At 39.8% G+C, this 23069-nt stretch overlaps 2 protein-coding genes across 4 annotated transcripts; one reads left to right on the top strand and one right to left on the bottom strand.

Annotated features, from left to right (window-relative positions):
• Positions 1-8421: 8421 nt before the first annotated feature.
• LOC117576958 (trichoplein keratin filament-binding protein) lies at positions 8422-10401 on the bottom strand. The gene is given in 4 exon segments (XM_034262131.2): positions 8422-9422; positions 9424-9859; positions 9861-10170; positions 10273-10401. Coding segments are annotated over 3 exon segments (1512 nt in total). The 5' UTR covers positions 10169-10170; positions 10273-10401; the 3' UTR covers positions 8422-8654.
• A 3132-nt stretch (positions 10402-13533) lies between these two features.
• LOC117576960 (peptidoglycan-recognition protein LB) lies at positions 13534-21107 on the top strand. Of its 3 annotated transcripts, none has more exons than XM_034262134.2 (3): positions 13534-13787; positions 20257-20625; positions 20687-21107. In XM_034262134.2, exons 1-3 carry the CDS (start codon positions 13613-13615, stop codon positions 20905-20907), a joined length of 765 nt encoding a protein of 254 aa, XP_034118025.2. In that variant the 5' UTR covers positions 13534-13612; the 3' UTR covers positions 20908-21107. The 3 variants fall into 3 exon arrangements, with proteins under 3 accessions (XP_034118025.2, XP_034118026.2, XP_034118027.2); XM_034262135.2 differs by lacking the exon at positions 13534-13787 and adding an exon at positions 15838-16300 and having other exon boundaries at positions 20687-21104; XM_034262136.2 differs by lacking the exon at positions 13534-13787 and adding an exon at positions 19967-20107 and having other exon boundaries at positions 20687-21105.
• The last annotated feature ends 1962 nt before the right edge of the window (positions 21108-23069 follow it).

Here is a 23069-nt window from a genome sequence, read left to right as displayed (position 1 = left end):
AATTTGCCACATTCAAAATGCAGAGCGTGTTAATTTAACAATAACACAATCATTTACTATTCTTCATCTAAGCTGTGTAATTTAAATGCAACCTTAAATAATCGCTTATTTAATCTAATATACATTTATTGCAAATCAGAAAATAAATTTTCTTGAACGTGTCTGAGTGTTGAAAGATATCTACAACGAAGTGATTTAATTTATTACTGATTATTTCACATTCAGATTTAATTTAGATACAAATTATTAAACCGTAAAAATTTAATGAAGATATTAGCATGAAATATGAGTAGCTTTTGAAGATAGGAAATCAGGAACCTAATTTAATCTGATACATTTAAAACGAAAAGCATATTAATTTAATGTTAGAGCAATTATTTTCGGGGTTCAACTAAGCTGTGTGAATTATATTTTGAATTCAGCATTGAATAATTAGATATTTAATATAATATAAATTGATTGCAACTCAGACTAGCACATATTTAATTGCTAATAATTGTTAATGTTTCATTTAAAGAGATGTACTACAAAAATAAGAGGAATCTAAAAGTGATTTATTTACATTTAGATTTTTGTGAACATACGAGTATGTACAGAAATTATTAAACCGCAAAAATTGTGTTGAATTAAATGGAGATATTTCCATAAAATATGAATAGCTTTTAAAGATAAGATATCTGGAGCTTAATTTAAATTTGATTTATTGAAATGAGGAGCATGTTAAGCATGAACAATCATTTACGGTGTTTCAACTAAGCTGTTCGAATTTCGCTTTAAATTCCACATTAATTAATTCTATTTTTAATTAAATTTTCTGGCACATATTTAATTGCTACAAATTATGGATGTTTGATTGAAATTCACTTCGAAGCAAGAAATTTATTACATAATTTAATTTACTACATTTAATATTAAGACGGTGTTAATTTAACGATAGAGAAATCATATACGCTGTTCTGTTTGAATTCAACATTAATTAATTAAATATAAATACAAATATAAATTGCCAGTAATAATAATAAAAAGTAATCTATTGCATTCAAAAAATACCATAAATATAAAATATACCAGATCGTCAATCAAAGCCACTAAGAGTCGACTACAGCAGCAACAAGCGAATTATCTGAAATGTACATAAATTATTAAACACTAAAAATTGTGTTAAATTTAATGGAGATATTGACATAAAATAGTGTTAGTTTTTGAAGATTTGGAATCATGTACTTAATTTAATTGGATACATTTAACATGAGGAACATGTTAATTCAATAAAACATTAGAGCAATTAGTTTCGACGCTTCAACTAAGTTGTGCGAAATTAAATTTAAATTCAACATTAAATTATTACGTATTTACGAGTAGTGCAATATAAAGTGCTATGCAACTCGGAGATTACATTTCCTAACACATATTTGATTGCCACAAATTGTGCTGTGCAGCTGCAACTGCAACTGCCAGTCAAGCTAACATGATTCAACACTTAACACTCGACAACAAAAGCAAAAACATTAACTTATACTATTATTACTCGTAATACTCAGCTAAGCGCGTAGGCAATGGCCCATTTGAACAGCCCCATGCTCCAGCTCCTTGGGCTGTCCAAAAGGTGCGTCGAGTAAAAGCTTGAGCTCCTTTGGCAGCACTTTAACAAATTGTGGCAGGTCCACAAGGACCGAACTGCATAAGAGTTGAACGGGTGTTGCCGCATGCTGCATACTGCAAGCGGCAAGCTGCAAGTTGCAGGTGTTGCAGTTGCAGCTAGGACCACAGACAAATAGCGTTAAGACGCAACTAAGTTCGCCGCGTCAGTTCAGTCAGTAACCGCAACCGCATTTAACCCCAATGCCGCCTCCCTCCCTCGCCCTTTGCAAACATTGCCCCCCAGCTACAAAGCAAAAAAGTACTGTGCGCTTTTCAGAGCTTTGTTCTAATGCCACGCCCAAAAGACCAACGCCCCATGGCTGTTGGTACTAGTGGAAGCAAGAAAAGCAGCAGCTGCAGCATTTTGCATGGCTGCTTTTGTTGTCGTTGTCGCAGTCGCAGTTGCAGTCGAAGTCGCTGCAGTGCGCTGCTTTTAATTACAAAAGTTACGTATACGTCCTGCAGGTGTTGCAGCTGCGTCTGTTGATGCTGCTGGCTGCTGGTTGCTGACTACCGACTACCGACTACCGACTGCCGACTGCTGGCTGCCAGCTGATGCCAAAAGCCGCTCCAGAAATGGCGCTTCAAGTCGCCGGTTCCGTTCGAGCTCGTTAATTACCGTTTGGGGCCACTTTTTTGTAGAAAGCATTACAGATACACGCAGAGAGACAGACCTATAGAAAGAGAGAGAGAGAGCGAACTAACCAAGCATCCTCGGCAAATAATAGACAGACAGGAAATGTGGCCAAAAATGTTATAGGCCAAAACCGAGCCGTATATAACGGTATAACGGTATAACTGTATAATTAGTGCCGTTTTATGAATGCAAAATAGCCGAATGAAAGGTTTATGGTATATGTTCCATTGCAATTGCTTTTGTTGCTGTTGCTTTTGCTGTGGCTGTCTCTGTTGTTGTGGTTGCTGTTGCTGTTGTGGTTGTTTGTGGTTGTAATTGTTGGGCAGTTTTATGTACTCATGCTGGAGCGAACACATGCACTCTTAGATACGAGTGCGAGTACTCATATATTTGAATGCGAATGAATTCTAATTTTTCGCACAAACTTTCAGTGAAAAAGCCACATTAACAAACAGCGTGAATAGTCTGGCTAAAACGGCTAGAAACATTTGGTACATACATAGTTCGGCCTATAAGCCAGCTTTAGCATGAGGGCTTAAAGGTCATCCCTTAGATGGATTACACAACTAAATTCAGTTACTGTTGAAAACAGTCGCAACTCAAAACAGTTGAAACCACATTGCTGAAACTCAAACGGACGAATAACTCGGCTAACACCTCCACAATTATGCACCGTCAATTGGATTGTGGTCACACCTCAGTAACCCGGAACCCGGCGTCGTGTGAAACTCATCCAACACCAACACCAGCAACAACAACAACAACAAGAAAAACAGCAGCAACAAAAGGACCCGCAGGCTGAGCATTCGCAGCAGTAACACGTCCTTTATGAAAGGGTGAGTGTGTGAGTGCGTGTGAATGGTGTGTGTTGGTGTGTTGGTAAAAATTAAATCATATAATTAAATGTAAATATGAAAGGGTGGGAGTAATGACAATTACTTTTTCTGCTTTTTTAAACAATTTAAAGCAAATTAATTCAATTAAATGCACAATAATTGCAATGTAATGCGCAAATGGCAATCAAAAGATGTGTTAACGAGTTAATACCCTAGCCTTTTTTTAACCATGAACTCAGCTGGAGATTAAAGTCGCTCAAAGCTAAAAAAAAGACTCAAAAAACTTCATAGCAGTGAAAACATAAATTATTCATTTTTCATTTAAACTTCAAATGATAAACAAATTTTTCCTTAATAACTATTCAAGTAAATTTAGTATCGGATGTTGGTTGTTAGTAAACTAATACAACTGTTTTTCTCTATTCTAGACTTCTTTCTAAATAAATTATATGTTTTTCAGCTTTCTGCCCTTTTTGCTACTGTGAGTCGAGATAAGCTTGCTTCAAATTATCCATTTCCTTATGCATTTTAGAGTTTCACTTCAGCAGATTTCCATTAGGCTAATCTTCACTGTACTGCGATGCATAAACACAGACAGGCACACACAGACACACACTTACACACAGGAGTAAATGTAGTTAGTACACGATATGATGCTGTATGCTTATTATTCTCATATTCGTAATATGGAGCGGAGGACAGAGAGGGGGGCAGAAGAGGGCGGTGGCATTGAGCTGACTGGTTTGGTCTGTGTACACAATTTTGTTTTATGGTTTTTTAGTTATGAAACTGAAACTGTATTACACACACATTCACACAAACTCAACATACACATATGTACATATGTATAACGAACAACAACATGCGTTTAAAGCGGCGCCATCAATGCTGTTGTTGTTGTTGCTGTAGTTGTTGTTGCTGTTGTCGTTGCTGCTATTGTTGAAGCCGTACTTGTTGTTGTTTGTATTGTTGGCTGGCATATTTACGCAACTTTTTTATATGCTCTGACTAAAAAAATGTTGGCGACTGGGATTGAAGGATGGTGAAGGCGCCATGCCATGGCAACAATTTCGCGCTCACTCACACACACACACATGTGAATTAAAGTGAGAGAAGGAGCACCAGAGGGAGAGCAAAAGATAATATAAACGTTGTTTAAAGTTTAAACGCAGTTTGCTCCCCATCCATCCATAAAGTGTTACATGAAACGATGTTGCCAGCCAGCCAACTGGCCATGGATGAAATTGAACATTCCAGAGTTGAAGTTGCAGCTTTAGTGAGAGCTCCTCTTATACGATATGTATGCAGTATTTCTATGTAAATTGGGCTAAAGCGCATTTCCACTACTTGGCTGAAGACAGAGAGAGAGAGAGCAAGAGAGCTCGTTTCTTCTCTGTCTTTCCATGAGTGCAGTTTCTCTTGGCTACTGTTTCTCAACATGCTACTAAGCTTGTTGCCTGCCACCTACCAAACGGCAAATGCCACCTCCCTCTCTTATAGTCATTCGCAAGTCTCTTTTTGAAGTGGAAAGTTGGTGAGTCGGTGAGCCGTTTATTTGAATGCAATTGACTGAAGGCTTAAACCGGCAAAATGTGCGGCCTCAGTTTGGGCTTAGTCTGTTGGCGACATGTTGGCTTATGGCTGAGCCGGCGGCAATGACGACGGTGATGTTGATGGTGATGGTGAAGCTGACGCTGACGATGGTAGTGACGCTGACGCTAACGTTAACGGCGCCGTCTGTCGTCAGTCGGCCAAAGGCAACAACAAGAGCAACAGCAACCGCCAGTTGCAGTAAAAGCAACAGTACGCATACATGTATTTCCGCATCCGCATCCGTTTCCGCTTTGTGCATTGGGAAGCAACAGAAAATGGCAACAAACACAGACACTGACAGACCGAGTTGTCATGCCTGCAAGAAGGGAACTGACGAAAGGGATGGAAAGGGCTGAATGGTAGGCAAAATGGCAGCAACAGCAACAGCAAGAGTCGCAACTGTCATGGTTTTATGGCCACATTTGCCAATTGTTTGTTGAATTGTTGACGTGAATGTCACTCGAAATGAAAGGCATGGCTCATACAATGTGGGCGTGGCAGCATCCGTTGACATGCCTACGTTCATTGTCGTTTACGTTTGTCGTTGTCTCAATCTCATTTTGGCTTATTTCTACAGCTCCTGTTGCTCCTTCTGCTACAACCGCTGCCGCTTTGACTGCTTCTTGTGCCGTCACCACATCCGTAGACATCGTTAATCTTATTTAACCGACAACCGGACAGCCGGCCGGTGGCTTATGGCTACCAAGTCAGTAGTCAGTAGTACGTGGCCAATTCACAGCACCCAACCGCACCTGTTTGAATGAAATTTCGTAACGCGGATGTAAATTGTCGACAAAAAGCTCACGCAAGTCGCAAAAGGCGCTCAAGCAAGTCATTTAATGGGTTAGTCGTGTGGCGAGGGGAGATTGAGTAGTACTCAAAACTAATGGTGGATTTAATGAAGCAATTTCATAGCTTTAAAATCAATTCTTCGGTTGAGGTTTAAATCTTGAAGTAAAGTAAACTTTGAACACGAATTGCACATAAAGTGTAACTGCAACTGCAGCTGATGCAGCAGTCCTTTTTTTCCTTCATAAAACCGACATACGTAAACAATAAAAAAGAGAGTAAACAGCAGCTGCATTTCATACAATATATCCAATACAACGATGTGTATAATGGAACAATCGAAACAACATGAAGCAAAAATCATAAAGCATTAAAGCAAAAGTTAAGTAATATAACATCCAGTACTGAACTGAGTGACTTGTTGGCGAAATAAGTATTTAATATATTCGTAAATATTTAAAAATGCATATAATAAGCGCAATTATCATTTAAAATATACTCAAAAGTAATTGACAATTCCCTCGCATAAAGTGAGGAAAATCTCCGCGCGATTCAGGCAAACCTCGTTAGTGGGGCAAGTGTAATTGCGATTGCAACACCAGCACGTCCAAATCTCTTGATAGACAAGGGGGGAAGGGCAGAGAGTGCTCCTTCTCCGCATGATATACATACCTTCCGCATGGCCGGCAGTTGGATGCTTCTCAGCAATGTTTGCGTTGCGTTGCGTTTTGCCTTCGTTTTTGTTGGACGCTTTTTTTGTTGTATTTCTTGTTGGTTTTAATTCAATTTAACAATCGCTTTTTTCTGCACTTTTCGCTCTGTTTTTTCCGCCGCTTCTGCTGCGCTGTGTGTTTTGCATTGTTGCTAGCAGCGAAGCGAACCGGAAGTTGCACAACAGCAACTGTAGCGATGGCAGCAGCGACGGCAAACGGCAGCAACAGCAGCCATTAGTGCAAATGAAATTGCATTTGGTGCCCCAAACACTCAAAGAAATTTAATCAAAGTCGCTACATGGCCGAGGCTATATTTGGCACATCTTTTCCCTCAACTGTTTCTCCTTTTATATAATATAATATTATTATTATTAAATCGACTGAAACGATTTGGAAATGCTCTGAAAATGATTGCTGATACTATTTGGCTGCACTCTACAAATGGCCATGGAATGAACTGAGAGATTGACTAGCTGATGATGATGGACTTCTATTTGTGCTCCAGTTTCATTTCATAATGAAATCTTGTCCTTATCCCCCAGCTCGTCTTCCACCCTCTGCTCTTTCTTTAGCTGCAGCTGACTCAGATTCAGGTGAAGTAATTGCAACCACTTAATGCAAATTTATGTGCATTTTGATTATTACTTAGTTGGTAGCAAGTAATCCATAAATTCAATAACCTAAGTGAGAGTCTAGCACACAAGTGATGGATGTTAATTTGTGAATAATTGGGTCATGTTCAATATTCAATCAGATTAGATCATTCTCAATCTTGACGTAGAGTCTACATTGAAATGAATTGGACACTGCACTTTACAATTGTGTTTCCTGTCTCAAACATTTCAGGTGGTTTCCATTTACATCAAAAGCTTCCAGGAAACTAGATTTCGGTTTTCAACGTGAATTATTAAGTTTTGAATTATTTTTGTAAAATAAATATTAAAAACAACTGTTGTATCTTTTTAGGCAAGACTTCTTAAGTTTTTGTTACCCGCTACCAATGGGGTTAAGGGGAATTATAATTTTGTGCCTAAAGAAAATTTATATAACATGCAGGGGAGTTACCTTCAAACCCATAAAGTATATATGAAAACCTATCTCAGAGACTAAAATATAGCGTAATAGCACTTATTATTGTTGCACGCAGATAAACTTTATCTTAGTTTTTTTCCAACGTTCCGTTTTTTTGTTGCGAATCGAACAAAAAAATTAAACTTTTCCGAAACTAAAATTTCCTTTCAATAAAATTTGCTGTACATACATAATTTATTAGTTTTCATTTGCACTTCATATTAAAAATATATTTGGAGGATTCTGCTCGTTTGTGAGATACCCGCTACCCATTTTTAATAAAGGCAAAATATTGCGGTATCATTTTCAAAATATACCGAAAATACTAAAAAATATACCAAATGGTATGTTTGGTATATCGATGTAGTACACCATTCAAAATATACCATAAACGGCACAATGTGCCAGATTGTCGGCCAAAGCAACTCAGACCCCTAGTAAGTAGGCGTTTTTGCCCATACAAAAGTATTTCTTTAATAACATCCACAATTTTATCTGAACGCAACCAAATTTCAGGAACCATAACTATTACAGTAATTATTATATATACCAAAATTCGTAGCTCTAGCTTTAAAATTACACTTGTTATTCGATTTTTTTGATTTGCGGGGGCGGAAGTGGGCGTGGCAAAAATTTGAAACAAACTTGATCTGCGTGCAAACATAACAAATGCTGTCGAAAAAAAATTATAGCTCTATCTCTTATAGTCTCTGAGATCTAGGTGTTCATACGGACGGACGGACGGACGGACAGACGGACAGACAGACAGACGGACATGGCTATATCGTCTCGGCTGTTGACGCTGATCAAGAATATATATACTTTATAGGGTCGGAGATGCCTCCTTCTACCTGTTACATACATTTCCTGCCGGCACAAAGTTATAATACCCTTCTACCCTATGGGTAGCGGGTATAAATATATTTGGAGGATCCTTAGGTTTGTTGGCTATACAAATAAAATACATAAACAAATCACAATAAATTTAGATATAATATAATATATTGATTACAAATTGGAAATGATTTATAGATTTTAATGATTTAAATAGACATAAAGTAGATTTTAATTAGTTTGTTGAATAAATTGAAAACATTTAAAATAAATATTGTGATTTGACAATTAAGTTTCTTTGGGAATACTATTTCGTTGTTTATTATCATATGAACATTATTTAATATTGATTATCGTCTATTGAGTGTTGAAGAGAGAGAGAGGGATAGTATGTGTGAGAGAGAGAGGTAGAGAGAGAGACAGAGAGAGAGAGAGAGAAGGGAGAAAGCATATTCACACGCACATCGAGATACACACAATAACAACCACAGTTACAACATTCATTAATTAAACTCTATAAACTTGAATACAATTTTGACTCTAAGTCCAAGCAACGCGTTTGCGTGCAAACTTCGGTGGCATTGCCGTCTGTGATGTGACCACATTCATGGAGCGTGTGTTGCTGAGGCGTGGCGAATCGATTCCACCTCGAGCTGGCGGCATATTCTCCCACACATCTAGATTTAGATTGGTGAACGAGTCCGACACCTTGGGCACCAGCTGATCGACAGAATCACACAGATCAACTGGAGCAGTCGACGCCACTTGATTTAAGATCTGATTTGATGACTCGGACTGGCGTGGTGACATCAGTTCCTGCTCCTTGTTAAGCTGCTCCAGCTGCTTGGTGGTCTGCTCGATGCCAGATAAATGTGTGCTGCGCAATTCAATCAGCGACTGCTGCTCTGTTACATTCTCACGCAACATGTCGCTTAATAGCTGCTGCTCCTGCTCGATGATCCCGTTGATCTGACTGAAGCGCTCCAGATGCTGTTCACGCCAATTCTCCTCACAGCGTTGCAGATTGCTCTTTGCCTCGGACTCGTACATTGCCTCGATTTGATTGTAGGCCACCAACTCCAGCTGGAGTTGCTCCTTGCACTTGTCGAGCTGCTGCTGCAGTTCTTCTGTTTTAACCGCATACTTTACCATGCGCTCTAGAAGATTGATGCACAGTGTAATCTGCTTGCGAACTGCATCGCTGCGATTCCTAATGAAGATTTTAATCTTCTTCAAATTGTAGGCCTGCGACACGTCGGGACGGTGCAGCATCATGGCTGTGCTCTCCTCCAGCAGCTGCTTTTCCTTTCTCCAGCTCGGTGAGGAATAGGCGAAAGTGTTGCTCCTCCTCCTTGAGCTTGTCAGCCTGCTCCTGTCGCTGCTTCAGCTCTGACACATGAGTCTCCTGCAGTGCACGAATATCCTTGATTTCCTGCTCACGAATCAGCTGTCGCTCCTTTTGGGCCTGCTCGGTGCGATTGATCTCCTGCTGTAGCTGTAGCTGCCGCTCTGCGGTCAACGCTTCCTGCTGCTCACGTTGCTGCTGCTGCTCGATCTGTTTGTCCAGCCAGTTGAGCTTGGCCAGCACTTCATTGTCCGACTTCGATTTGTACAACAGCTTCTCATCGTCTACACCATGACGCCAGCGACCATAGAGTTTGGCCTCCATTTCCAGTTTGCGCTTGAGTTGTTCCTGCTCCTTGAGCGATTGATTGATGCGTTCCAAAGTCTTCAGATCGCCAGAAGGCATGTCGCTGTCCTCGCCTGCCTCCCAGCTCCAACTCAAAGACCTCAGTGTCGCTGTCCAGTAGCTTGCGAAGCTTAGAGCGACGCTCTGCGAGCTCCTGATCCTTTTGCTGTTGGTTCTTCTTGTGCTGCATTCTCTTGTCGGCATTATCGTAGTACTCCTTGTTGGTCCAGTTCTCAAAGCGCGACGTGACCTGACCCCAGTGCCCATAGTAACGATTCACCTGATGCGTCGCCTGCACTCGATTATTCTCCTGTTCTCGACGCCAGGCGTACGCTGCATGCTGATGATTCAACCTCGCCGACATTTCTGCAAAATAAAAAACGGGGAAAAAAATAAATGAAAGTGTAAAAATATGAGCAGTGGAATGACAAGTTAACTTTGAGTGCACCAACAAAGCGGACAACGCACCGAGTGCTCAACAACCAGAGACCACTCGTGCTTGACACACCGCGAACTCGACAAAGCAAAGCAAAGCAAGATGGGAATACAAAAAAAAACAAAAAAAAAACAGACACTAACTTCAATTTGCCGTCTGAATGCTCTGATTGAGAATTTACCATGCCACACACACACACACGTAGAGAATTGTTGAGTAGTAATATTTATTTATGTAAGAATACATTGAGAGAGCAAACGACAGCCTAAGCAAAGGCTTGCTTGGCATTCAATAACAAAACATTGAATCATTCAACAAGTAAATTCACAAGTCTGCAACTATGAAAAATTACCCGAGAATGTGTTAATATTTATTATTTATTATTAGAAGCAGTAAGAAGCAAAACAGTTGCTGTGTGATTTAATCGCTTATATATACATAAATTTGTGTATTCAATTAGATTGTTGTAACCTGTTTTAAGGGTTCCATGCAGAGCACACACAATTGAGATATTTGTGGCTTGCAAACGCTGAGAATTTTGTAATCTCTGTGTAAGCTACTCGTGTGTGTAGTCTAGAGAGGAGGACACCAAATTTCAGACTTGTAGAAATTAGAAATTCCACTCTTTCCGGTATATATTTTTTTGTTCGCTCTGCCTTGCAGCAGCTGTCACTAACTGCCAAGCGAGCAGGCAGGCAGGCAGCAAACAGACGCAACGGAAGCAACGAACCGGGCAACCAACTAACGTAACCACCAACCGACGAGCTCTCTAAACCAAACCCATGCCCCAAACTCCAAACGGCTCGCAAAACTTGCAGGGGGAACAACATGGCGAAATCTGTTGCTCGGCAAATGTGGCATGCAGCAACATAACGTGCCCATCCTCTCTCTCTCTGTGTGTCTGTCACCGCCACCCGCCACCCACTTTAGCAGTTTCTGTTTCAGTTTTAGATAGAGGCAACTGTCCATTCCAACCGTCCATCCATCACCGTGACCCGTTGCAATATGTCAGAGGCCGATGTGCGTTGCCGTCCACAGTTCTCGCTCTGCTCTGTGTTGTTGTTTGTTCTGGTTCTGTAGGGAGCTGTAGGGGCTGCTGCTCACGCTTTAGGGCCAGCCATTCCCCGGAATCGAGATGCAAATTGGCGCTGGCGTTGCGTGGATGGCGGCATTGCTAATTTTGTGAGAGATTTATGAGCAGCACGAAGCGCATTGATATATGCCAAATTGTTTACAAATTGATTACATTATTAATAATGCCCCCCCCCCAAAGGCATGATACCAGCCACTCTACCACTCCGCTCTCCACTCACCACTCACAACGCGCCACGCACCGCAACGTGTCGGCTTATTCAAAATTCACAATGTGGGTGCAAAATATATTCCACAAAGTACTTCTTATGTCATGTGACTGACAAAACTTTGGCAATAAATCAAGCAACGGTGCGAACATTGGGCGTGCCACTACCACAAGCACACACAACACTCACACCCACAAACACACACACACACACGTATGCACCCACATTTCAATCGAACTCAAGGAGAATGAGATGCGGGAGCTGGAGTAGGAGAAGGAGGAACAGCTCAAATGCCAAGATGCCGCCCTAATAGACTTAATACACTTTCGGCACACAAATTCACTTCCTTAATTGAAATTTTAATTTGAATACTTTGCCAAAGTTTTGGCATTCAGCCATGCTAAGCGCGAGGGGAGGCGTCTCCTGGCTCCTGGCCCACCTCGGTGGGAAGAGGAAGGGTAGGACATCTAGACAGCGAGACATGCAGACACATTCAGGCAGCAATAACAAACAGCCAAACAAACAAGCAAAAGTCGCTGCTGTCGCCAGATCTGCTAACAGCAGCAGCCTCCCTATATAGCAAGCACCAACTGTTACTGGCTGCCTCATGCCTCATGCTTCATGCCGCTTGCCGCATGCCACATGCCTCGGCTGGTGCCTCTGCTTGCCTTGGTTCTACCTCCTGCTGCTGCAATCTCACAGGCTCAGCGCTTTTCAATTTACGCGCAACGCAAATCGTTTGTCATTTTATGTATGCCTTAATATATGGCATGTGCGTGTCGTGAAGCCAAACCCGCCCAGCCATCAAGATAGGAGAAACAAGACGCATCCACAATTCCTACCACAAGCTCCATTCCCATTCCCATTCCCGTTCCCGTTAACCCAAAAGGCAACCAGCAACCGTAACTAATCCGTCCTGGCAATGATATAAGCGACTGCGAGAGCGCCAACTGATGAGTTGTTCCTGACAAAACTTTTCCTGCAGACGGCTGTCCAAATGATATACATATACAAGGCATTAGCAGATGGACGAGCTGTTGATACCACACAGCAAACAGTCTGTGCCTGTGTTGTCCATTAATTAAGTTCGCAACTGCAAACTGGACTCTCCAGAGTGTTATAATCGAAAGCATACCGCAAACGCAAGGTAAAGTTGAAGGCAAAGGCAATGGCAAAGGCAAAGGAAGCGCCTGCTTGAACAAATAATTTGCAATTACTTTTGCTAATTGTAATACACGCTGCTGCTTGTCATTATCTAACGGACGCATAACACAGATAATAATACCCTCACCTTGCGGTGAATACCCTAAAAACAATGTGATTTCTTTCTATACTCGACGCGAACTCCGAAAAAAAGAGCGTGCCAGGCGGCAGTTAGCAAACATAGCACTTAATACCCTGATAAGATGTGCGATTAGCGGACAGTTGAATGGTAAATTAAAAAAATAACAAAAAAAACTTCTTTAAGAATTGATATCGCTGGCAAAGTCGTACCCCCGAATACTCTACTGCGCATCGATTTCTGAGCTTAATTATGTTTGCTTTTGCTTTGGCTTTGAGTATTTTTCCTCTAGAACTTGTTTTTAGAATACTAAATACAACTTGAACTGCAATAAAATGAATTTTATTGCACTGCCAAGTTTTAAGCTGGTTTCAGTTATGAATTGAGTTAAAATATACGTATAGTATAACTTAACAACAGACTGCGAGCTACACTTCTTTCCATGCAATTTCTTTTATTCAACAAAAAAAAAAGTCTGTAATTAACTGTTTTTTCTTATTTACTGTGACTGTGAATCGTGTGACGCCTCTTTTTATTTTCCTTTTGTCTCAATTATCTCCGAATTTAAGGCGACCAGCTTAATAGAGATGGACACATGCCCCATTTAATTGCAGTGTGGGTGTGGGTTGGAAACGCACAGGAATTAATCAGAGGCACTATAACTGCTTCGGCTTTGACTTCGACACTGGCATCGACTTCAGTTGGACGGTTCGTTCAGTTTCCTGCACGCTTCATTTCGTTGTTAGCGGTTTTCACAATTGTTTTGCTTGTTAACGACATTGGCACGACATGGGCGACGAGCGGTCTGGATGTGGGTCGACTGTGACCTTAGTGGCAACACAAGAACCAATGCCAAAACCATGTGACGTAGTTACCGCTACAGACGCCACACAGCAACAGAAACAACAATATACCCAACAACAATATGAGCAACATCAACGAGAACAACAAAGTATAATTTGTGGTAAGTGCCGTGCCAACAATTCAACTATTTGAACTATTCCATGTGTCTAATGCGAGAGCACTCGAAAAATTTCCCCTTTTCAAAATTAAATAAATAAATATATTTTGAGAACGCCGGTGGATGAAAGGAGGGGGGCTGTGGTGGTAAGGCTTGCGTGTTTACCTTGCCGCATAAACACATCCAAAATATTGGCTGGCAAACGACTTGAATTTCCTTTGATGAAATTACGGCCATCTGGGTGCTGCGGTAATCCCCCAACCATCCAGATTTATCTGTGTGTCTTGTCTTGTTTTTCGTTTGTTGAATATATCGTTAAAATTACACACAATCTAAATACTCGTAACCTGCTCATCGTACACCCCTTTTAAACGAAGCAATTATACACTAATAATATAATATTGTGATAACAACAGCGCGCAGTAAATCATTGAAAAAAATATAATTGTTTATGAAGCAATCAGTTTTTCAGTGATTTAACACTTTGATACGCCTGTATCTGTCATATATTGCCTCGTAAGCCAGTATAACAAGTTTCTAGAGAGTTTCCAAAGAACTTAAGGTCACCCACGTCAAATATTTGGCAAAGCTTTTTTGAAGCCAATTTAAATTATGTTAATGTGATATTATTATTTTATGTGCGTCACAGAAAGAGAAAGTTTGTATTTTATAAAGTCAGTTGAAATGTTACAAGTTGACTGAGAACACTAAAATACCCTAACTAAGGAAATATAATGTATAATAACCCTGCTAATTCGTCTATCAAACCTCAACGCATTGACTAAAGCAATTTACCAGATGCTTTTGCCGTGTGCTTCCCCTACAAAGTAACCAGGGACATCCCCTCAAAAGACCACATGGTAACAAATAAGAAAAAAAGGCAAATAAATAAATGGAAACATAAGAAAAGAAGCGCTTAAGCGGAGAACGGAAGGGGGATAAAAAAAAACAAGGCAGAGATGCATTAAGTTAGCTGATAGGTCAATAAATAATTTAATGTCCAAAAGGTCATCGATTGATAAGATCTTCTGGGAAATCACAATAGAACAAATAAACAACATGAATTTATATGGAAAACAAATTTTTCTGTGAATTGAAATCGTCACAACGATTTGCCTAATCAGCAACGATGATGATGCTATAAAAGGAAAAGGTCGAGTTGCTTTAACTAAGCTGTTTTATATTCATAAGATCTGAGACATCTATTTGACTTTCGTGTTTAAAGCGTTGCATAAGCAACATGGCCAGCGACACATGTTTCAAATGGCTCTTCAAAGCTTGCGTTACGGCCATGACTGCTGGAAAGTCTTATCAACAAAACCGAGTGACCGATATAACCATATCACGCAAGCCCAAAACTAAATGACCTAGAACACAATGATAGGCAATTATTGCATTGACTTAATTTATCTAACGTGTGATATCACAAACAAACCTACTATGTGAGAGCATGCGTCACGATACATTCGCAATTAGCCAAGGGAAAGCGCTTCAAAGTTCACTCTCAGGTTAAGGTTGATATCACTTTTTTGCCAAGTCACCGTTAAATGGGGGGACAATAATCAGCACTGTCCGATCAGAAAGGGCCGAACAAAAGAGCAGCAGCAGCAGTAGCAGCTAAAAAAAATACCCGTAACGTATTGCAAATAAAAAGTACCGTCAATCGGCAGACCGCAGGCACAAGCGGTTCAAAAGAGGTCGATAAATTTGCACATTTTCGTGTAATTCACACAAAGCAGACTCGATTCGCAGCTTTTCAAACTGTAATTAAATGCGATTAATACTTAATTAGCAAAAAAAAAGCGACATCTCCCTCAGGTTGATAACAAAATTATCAGCAGTTTGAGAGCCGATCGACAATTGAGCAACAGAGCTACGCAGAGCGGAAGTGAGCGTTGCGGAGAGTCAAAGAGCGAATCGAATGATTCGACGAGGCGCCAACGTTAGCGCTAGCGTCGGTGTTGACGTCGCCGTCTACGCTGGCGGAGGCGTTGGCGTCGCAGTCGAGACTTGGTAATAAATTCCATGCGATATACAAATTGTTTGGCATTGCGCGCAGACAACGACAGCGACGCTGACGTCGACAGCGCTGGTGCAAAAATTAACTAAAAATAAAACTAACACGAAAACATAAGAAATAAATATAAATAAATCTGTGCTCGGTCTATAAACATCGTAGCGCCCTTATGCCATCCAATCATTCGCGTTTCTGAGCTGCGTCAACACGAACCAAAAGGAAAGCGCCGAAAAATACTGTGGCAAGGAATGCTCTGGAAATTCAGCATGTGAAAACTGACCTCAAGATCATTCAAAATTTCGCACAATTCTTGCCAACACACATTCAAATTCAAATTAAAACAAAACAAAGTTCCTAAAAAAAAGAAGATAGATACAATTTAGAAAATAGAATAGTAATAGAAATTACGTGCAAAAATAAAAAGTTCCTAAAGTCATCAAAATACTCGCACCACCTGCAAGCATGACAGCACTGGGATTACTTTTGCTATCTATGATGGGTAAGTGTTCTGAGCGCAGTCTTATCAGCCTGCCCCTGAAATACACAATAAAACACACAGAAACACCGTATACTTATGGCACAAACATCCAACACCCAAATAGCAATACCAAAGCTTTTGACTGTGCCTCTGAGTTTTTCTTATCGGCAAGATCTGAGCGCCTGTCACGTCGATTAAACTCATTTCCAGAACACCCTGTAACTGAATAGCAGATACAACCGTAGAGATAATTATTCGTATACTACATATATAACACCTTGTGCACTACACTGTTAAATATGCACGCACATTCCAAGAGAATTTATGCTGCAAATTTCACGCAAATTTAATTACTCCCATTTAACAAAAATTTAATTTGAGAGCACAAATTCATTGACAGTCAGAGGGATTTTTATGCCATACACAATAATGTATTAATTTCTGAATACTCTAACAAAAATTTCAAAAGTTTCGAACTGCATTTCACTGGAATTTAGCAAACATTTTTGCCAATTAAAGTTTTGGACATGCACTCCTCTGCATTTATTAATTTATAATTATGCAATATTTGCAATTAGAAAAGCTTTCTAGAAAAGTTTGTTAAATAATCCCCATAACTATTTTTTTTAACTTCTATATGGTTCTTTAAATACCACATCTATTTTAAATACCATTTCGAATTGGCATATATAATTTCATTTTGATTTTCTTCCCTGCTTTGCAATAATAAATAGTAGAACAGTATAGGTAAAAAAAAAAATTTTAAATTATTTTGCTTGCAAGAGTATGCACACTTTGTCAGAATAAATATAATATTTTTCTTTTTGCTCATATTTTGTTGTTGTTGCTCGTTTTTATCACATTTTTTGTTTCCAAGTGAGCGTGACTTAATTTGGAATATTCCGTACTATAAACAATATTTGCTTAATGAGTATGCTCATATAATATGCTTACAGGTACCAAAGAGTTTATGTGTATGTTGTGCCAGTTTGCGTGTGTGAATAAATAGCATATTTTATATGCTTTGCTTGATTAAAAACAAACAATTAGTGGCGGGTGGTTGGGCGCGACGCTTTGCAAAATTGAATAAATTGAATACTTCAATTATAAGCGAGGCCTGTTAAACCTTATCGCATTATCGGGGCAGTCAATGAACCCATCACTAGGCGCACTTTTGACGACCCTCCTCTTCTCTCACCCATGCACAAGTCAATGTTATGCACAGCGTCAAATTACTTTTCGCTATTTTCCTATGAAATACGAGGCACATCCCTTCAGTTATTAAACTTCATCCCAGTATATATTATTAAATAGTTTGCAACGTTATGTCTCTCTCTCTCTCTCTTTTTACATATAGTATAGAGTGTGTTTGTGTGGCAACAGTTTGCAACATTGATTAGCACAACGAGTTTAATGTTTACTTTATTAGGCCGCGTAATTAGGGCCAACGATTAAGGAAATGCGTGGTGAGAGGTGTTAAATTTTAGTTTGTCGTGTTTAGTTTTCTGTATGCGTCAGGAGATCCCGGGCGGCTTAACGGTAACGGTAACAGTAAGTGCACGATTATAATCGTAATTAACATGTAACACTAAAAAGCAAAAGGCATAAATTATACACCAAATGATTTGACAGCAGCCCGGCGACCACGCCCCCAAGCACGCTCTGTTTATTATTCAAGCACGCGCTGCCAATAGACGATCCCATTACCATTTCCATTCCCATTCCCATTCCCAGCTCCCAACTATAACTCCAGCTCCAGCTCCCGTATTTGCCACTATATATGCATACATATATGTATGTGTATGTAGTCCAGAGTCGGGATATTCTTGGGTGTATATATATACGTAGGTGGAAATGTACAGGCGCCAACAAAAATGTTTTGCTCTCCAAATTTTAATTAGAAACTGCTGCTATTAACTTAGTCAAGTGCTCAGGCATCAGGTCGAGCAAGAGCTCCGCAAACAGCTCCCCACTTCCACACCTCAACTTTCACTTCCCCATTTTCCAGCTGCCATTTCCAAACTCGCGTTTTCCGCTCCAACTTTGCATATGCATATAAATGCCGGTTCGGGACGAGCTGCTGCGGGTGCGACGCCTTGGTAAACATTCCAAATGGATGCTGTTAAAGTTTCGCACTCTCCTCTCCTTCAGTTCATTCCACAAGTATTTCCCCAGACAGGCACACACACACACAGCCCGAAGAGTAAAGAGAAAGAGCGACTCACACACATTAAACGAATTTTGAATGAAATAGTTTTTGGTGAAGCATTTGCATTTATGACTGGGGCGGATACCAGAAAGTTAACTTCGAAGGCCGCCGCTTTGGGGCAATAGACATCACTGTCAATAGGTAATTGTGAAACGGGCAACTGATAGATGATAGCACCTGTTGCCTTCACTGTTTAATATTCAAATATTTTATATATTTGCGAAGCTTAAAGCTGACTCATCATTACTTGTGAAAATTAACAGAGATTGGCTTATAGACGCACCCGACACACTCTAACATTCTAATACTTAAACGGTTACGTTTCACCACTTCAGAACTTAATTTCATTTCAACAATTATTAAGTGACCCACTAAAGCGATAAAAGTTGCACATTCCTTTCATTCAACAATAGTTATCTATGAGTCTTGGGAAACAGTTCTGTATGTCTATGCAAGACAGTCGACATGAGATAGTAATTAAGTACACACTTGAAAGTAATTCTAATAGATTAGATGCATGACAATTCAAAGTATCAAGTACTATCAATTGACCCATGTATTTCCCATAGTAAGATTTCGATATGTTTCTGACAACACTTGAATTTCACAATTTAGTTTATTCCCTTAGTGACAGACAATTATTAAAAAATGCATTTCACTTCGAAATTAGTTTTCGCATTTGGTAAAGATTATTTCTTATGAAATTCCATTTCATAAATATTAACCTCCGATTATAAGTAGGGAATTTAATGCTAATACGAATGTTTTATATAAATAATATAAATATTAAATATAGAAATAGTTGATATAAAATATTGTAATCTAATCGTCTTGCTTGATTGTTAGTTTATAATAATCAATGAACACTTTATTATACTCAATATACCTGCGAAAGAGCATAAGAAACAAGATTGACAAACAGCTGTACAATGTCACAAACATTCACGTCACTCTTGAGCGTATTGAACGATTCAGTAAACAAAACAAATCGCTCAACAAACTTCATGCATATTTCATATGATTTGAGGCCGGTTCATTAATTGACACGTTTGCCAAAGAAGCAAACAACGTTGCAAATACTGAGAGATACGCAAATATACTATTTAAATCGTCGATAGTTCGTTGAGATCAACCCGTTTTCAGAGGCATTCAGCAGCCTGTTTTGTTTGGTCATTTCTTTCTCTCTCTTTCTCTTACACTCTGTCTCATTCTTTCTCAGTCTGCCTCGTTAGTGCTGAGTGCGTCTCGTTTGTCGTGTGCGGGGGAATTTTTATGAAACGTTCCGCCGCCTGGCATTTGGCGTTCGGTGTCATTGCGATTTCTCACCTCGTTGGGGGAACACTACCACAAAACCACCAGCGAGTAGCCGCAAGCCGGGGAATCCATTCAATAATTTATCAATGGAATTCGCGCGACTAACACGGAAGGCAATACGCGACCCACGCTAAAAAATCAAGAGACTCGATAAAGTAAAAGTCAAACAGACTGATGCAATTAATGCTAACAAACTTTGGCCACACACAGTGACATATCGCAATACAACTCGTACACACACTGACACACATAGCGTACACACAGCACACACACAGCAAAAAGTGCGAAAATTGTAAATAAACGTGGTACGTTGGTTGCCTGTTTATTGGCCAGACAAACAAACAGCAGCCGCAACAGCAAAGGCAACAACAACAATAACAACAACAGTAGCAGCAGCATGTAGCAAAAACATTCAACTGATGGTCAATTTCTGTTCTCACATTTACCTTTTCAGGTTACACCCAGCACATGCAGCAAGCCGCAACGGAGGGTGGGCCACACAGTGCCCGACTGCTGTCGAGGGCCGATTGGGGTGCCCGCATGCCCAAGCAGGTGGACTATTTCACCGGACCCGCGCCCTATGTCATCATACACCACTCGTATATACCAGCCGCATGCTACACCACGCCGGACTGTATGCGCAGCATGCGTGACATTCAGGACTTTCATCAGGAGGATCGCGGATGGAATGACATTGGCTATAGCTTTGGCATTGGAGGCGACGGCATGATCTACACGGGACGTGGATTCAATGTGGTGGGAGCTCATGCGCCCAAATACAATGACAAGAGTGTGGGAATTGTCCTTATCGGAGATTGGCGAAGTGAGTTTAAGATACGATGCCAACTATCAAATCAGATTCTAACTTGTATCTTTCCTTATAGCTGAGCTGCCACCAGAACGCATGTTGCAGGCCACCAAGGATCTTATAGCATTTGGCGTAGCCCAGGGTTACATTGATCCCGCCTACAAGTTGCTGGGCCACAAGCAGGTGCGCGATACCGAGTGTCCTGGTGGCCAACTCTTCCACGAGATATCTACGTGGCCGCATTTCACCCGATTGAACAGCACAACTGAGGCACCGCCCGTGGTCAAGAAGATTTAAGCACAGGCGTCGCACAGTTTGTGCTAAGTACTGAGCTACAACTGACAACTAACATACAGAAGCTAAATTGCAACAATCAGCTGGAAGTCAATGAACTTCCATAAACAGTATTTCATAAGGTTTCGTGTAACATGAACAGAAGAGAGAGCACAAATAAACACAACTACTAGAATTACGTTTACTTAAAAAAACAAAAACAGAGCAATGTTTTTCTTTGTTACATTAATTAAAAATATTTCGTCAAACAATTCGCAATTGGATTTTGATTGCAATTCAATTTGTCTGCCAAATGATTTTTAATTAGTGCGGTTTTATTTTTTGATTTCAGCCGCTGTAAACTTGTCTACGCTCTTCAAATTGATTTACGACCATGGCAAGTTTGCAACTTTATCATGCCAGAAATATAATAAAAACGGCAAGTGAGAAGGTTGAATTTTAAAGTGTTCGACTATGAGATACCCTGCGTTCAGTCTTTTGATATCGCACACCATAGTTTCAAAATAGCAAGACTTCGGCAATAAATTATAATTTCTTTATTATGGAGATAAACGCTAGAGCAAGTAAACAAATTGAATTTTTTAAAAGAATGGAGAAATATTTGAGACAAATTCAATTGCTTATTGTATTGCATAAACATAAATGTATTTTGATGGTCTCTAAAATTGACAATGCCATAATACCCTTTTTCGCTCAATTTGCAGAGTAAAGCATAAAAAACGGAAACCGAAAACATTTAATAATAAAACTCAGCACCAAAGTGACTTTTAATTTTATTGATTCTGCTTTGCTTCGCTTTGATTTGCAAACAAAATTTGACTATGCAGCAAAATGTGGCAGCAATTATGGGAGCTGCGACCAAATTCGAAGAGTGTTTGACTAAAAGTTACCCTACACAGTTTAAAAGTTTACTGTTGATTTACACTTCGAATATAATAGAATACGGGAAAGAATATAATCAGCTCCACAAAATATACAAACAGGGTATAAAGATACATTTGGATGAGTTTTTGGCACCGCCGAGAAGTATGCAACTAAAATTTGTCTGTTGCTTTTAACCCCAAAACTATGCGGGCATTTAAATATTTACGAGGTCTGTTTTTGTTTCATCTGGCAAGTCGCAAACAGAAACTAACTGGAAAATGCATACATATAGCCTTTGTGTATGTAGTTTATGTATAAAATTTGCAACCGACTCTTTTTTCGCTCTCCCGTTAATGTTATTACTTATACGCCTGGTGAAATTTCAATTCAATGCTGATAACCGTGTCGAAATTTGATAAATTATTGAAACTGTTATTGTTTTTAATCTCTCGCTTTGGACCAAATGTAAATTATGCTGCTTTCGCTCCAAAACAATTTCCATATATATTAAATTTAATGCAATTTTGCGAATGTAATAATATTCCGAGTGAAGCATTTGACTCTGGTTAAGGCCTTCTCTCTTTTGTTAATTTCAATTAAGAGAAGTGCCTGCCGCCTGACTTCTATGGCAACTTCTCTTTGTTGCTGTAAAAGTAATGAACTGCCTCTGTTCTTTCCCCCTTTTCACCTTCTTCTTCTTTCGGTTTGTCAATTGTTTTCTTCTTTTTGACAATTTGTGCTTTAGTTGGAGCTTCCCTTCAGGTACTTGGGCGCTTTTATTATAATGCCTCAATCTGCTTTCGTCGTTGCCTTCTTTATCGCATATCTTTTACTCCTTTTTTGCTTATCATTCTTTCTTCCTGGTCACCAATTTTCAACTCCTGCTTTTTTGTCTTTTGCCTTTTGTCTGTTCATTCGTTTTATGCTCTCAGATTTGACTTCATTTATATTTCCGTTTGAAGTTTGTGTCAATTATTATCGCACGCATCTTCATTTTTTCTTACTTTTTTTTTAAGTTCTTTTTCCCCACAATCAATCACGTATTGTTGGTAACATCTTCCCTTCTGTGCTTTGCCAATCAATCAAGTAGAGTTGTCAACTTCTGAATTCTTCGACACACCCTGGTCGGCAGACTGCGACAATGCAATTGTCTAATCGATATGCAATCATTTGCGACTATAAATAAGATCACGCACTAACCGATAGATGGATTGCAATTGCAAATGCAATCAGTCGACGGCAAATGTCAATTGCACAGCACAGAGGAACAGAACAGAGCAGTTTGAAGAAAGAAAGATAAA

The sequence above is a fragment of the Drosophila albomicans genome, chromosome 2R, assembly GCF_009650485.2.
Source record: "Drosophila albomicans strain 15112-1751.03 chromosome 2R, ASM965048v2, whole genome shotgun sequence".
In the NCBI taxonomy this organism is placed as follows: Eukaryota; Metazoa; Arthropoda; class Insecta; order Diptera; family Drosophilidae; genus Drosophila; species Drosophila albomicans.
This window is presented reverse-complemented; position numbering and strand designations above follow the sequence as displayed.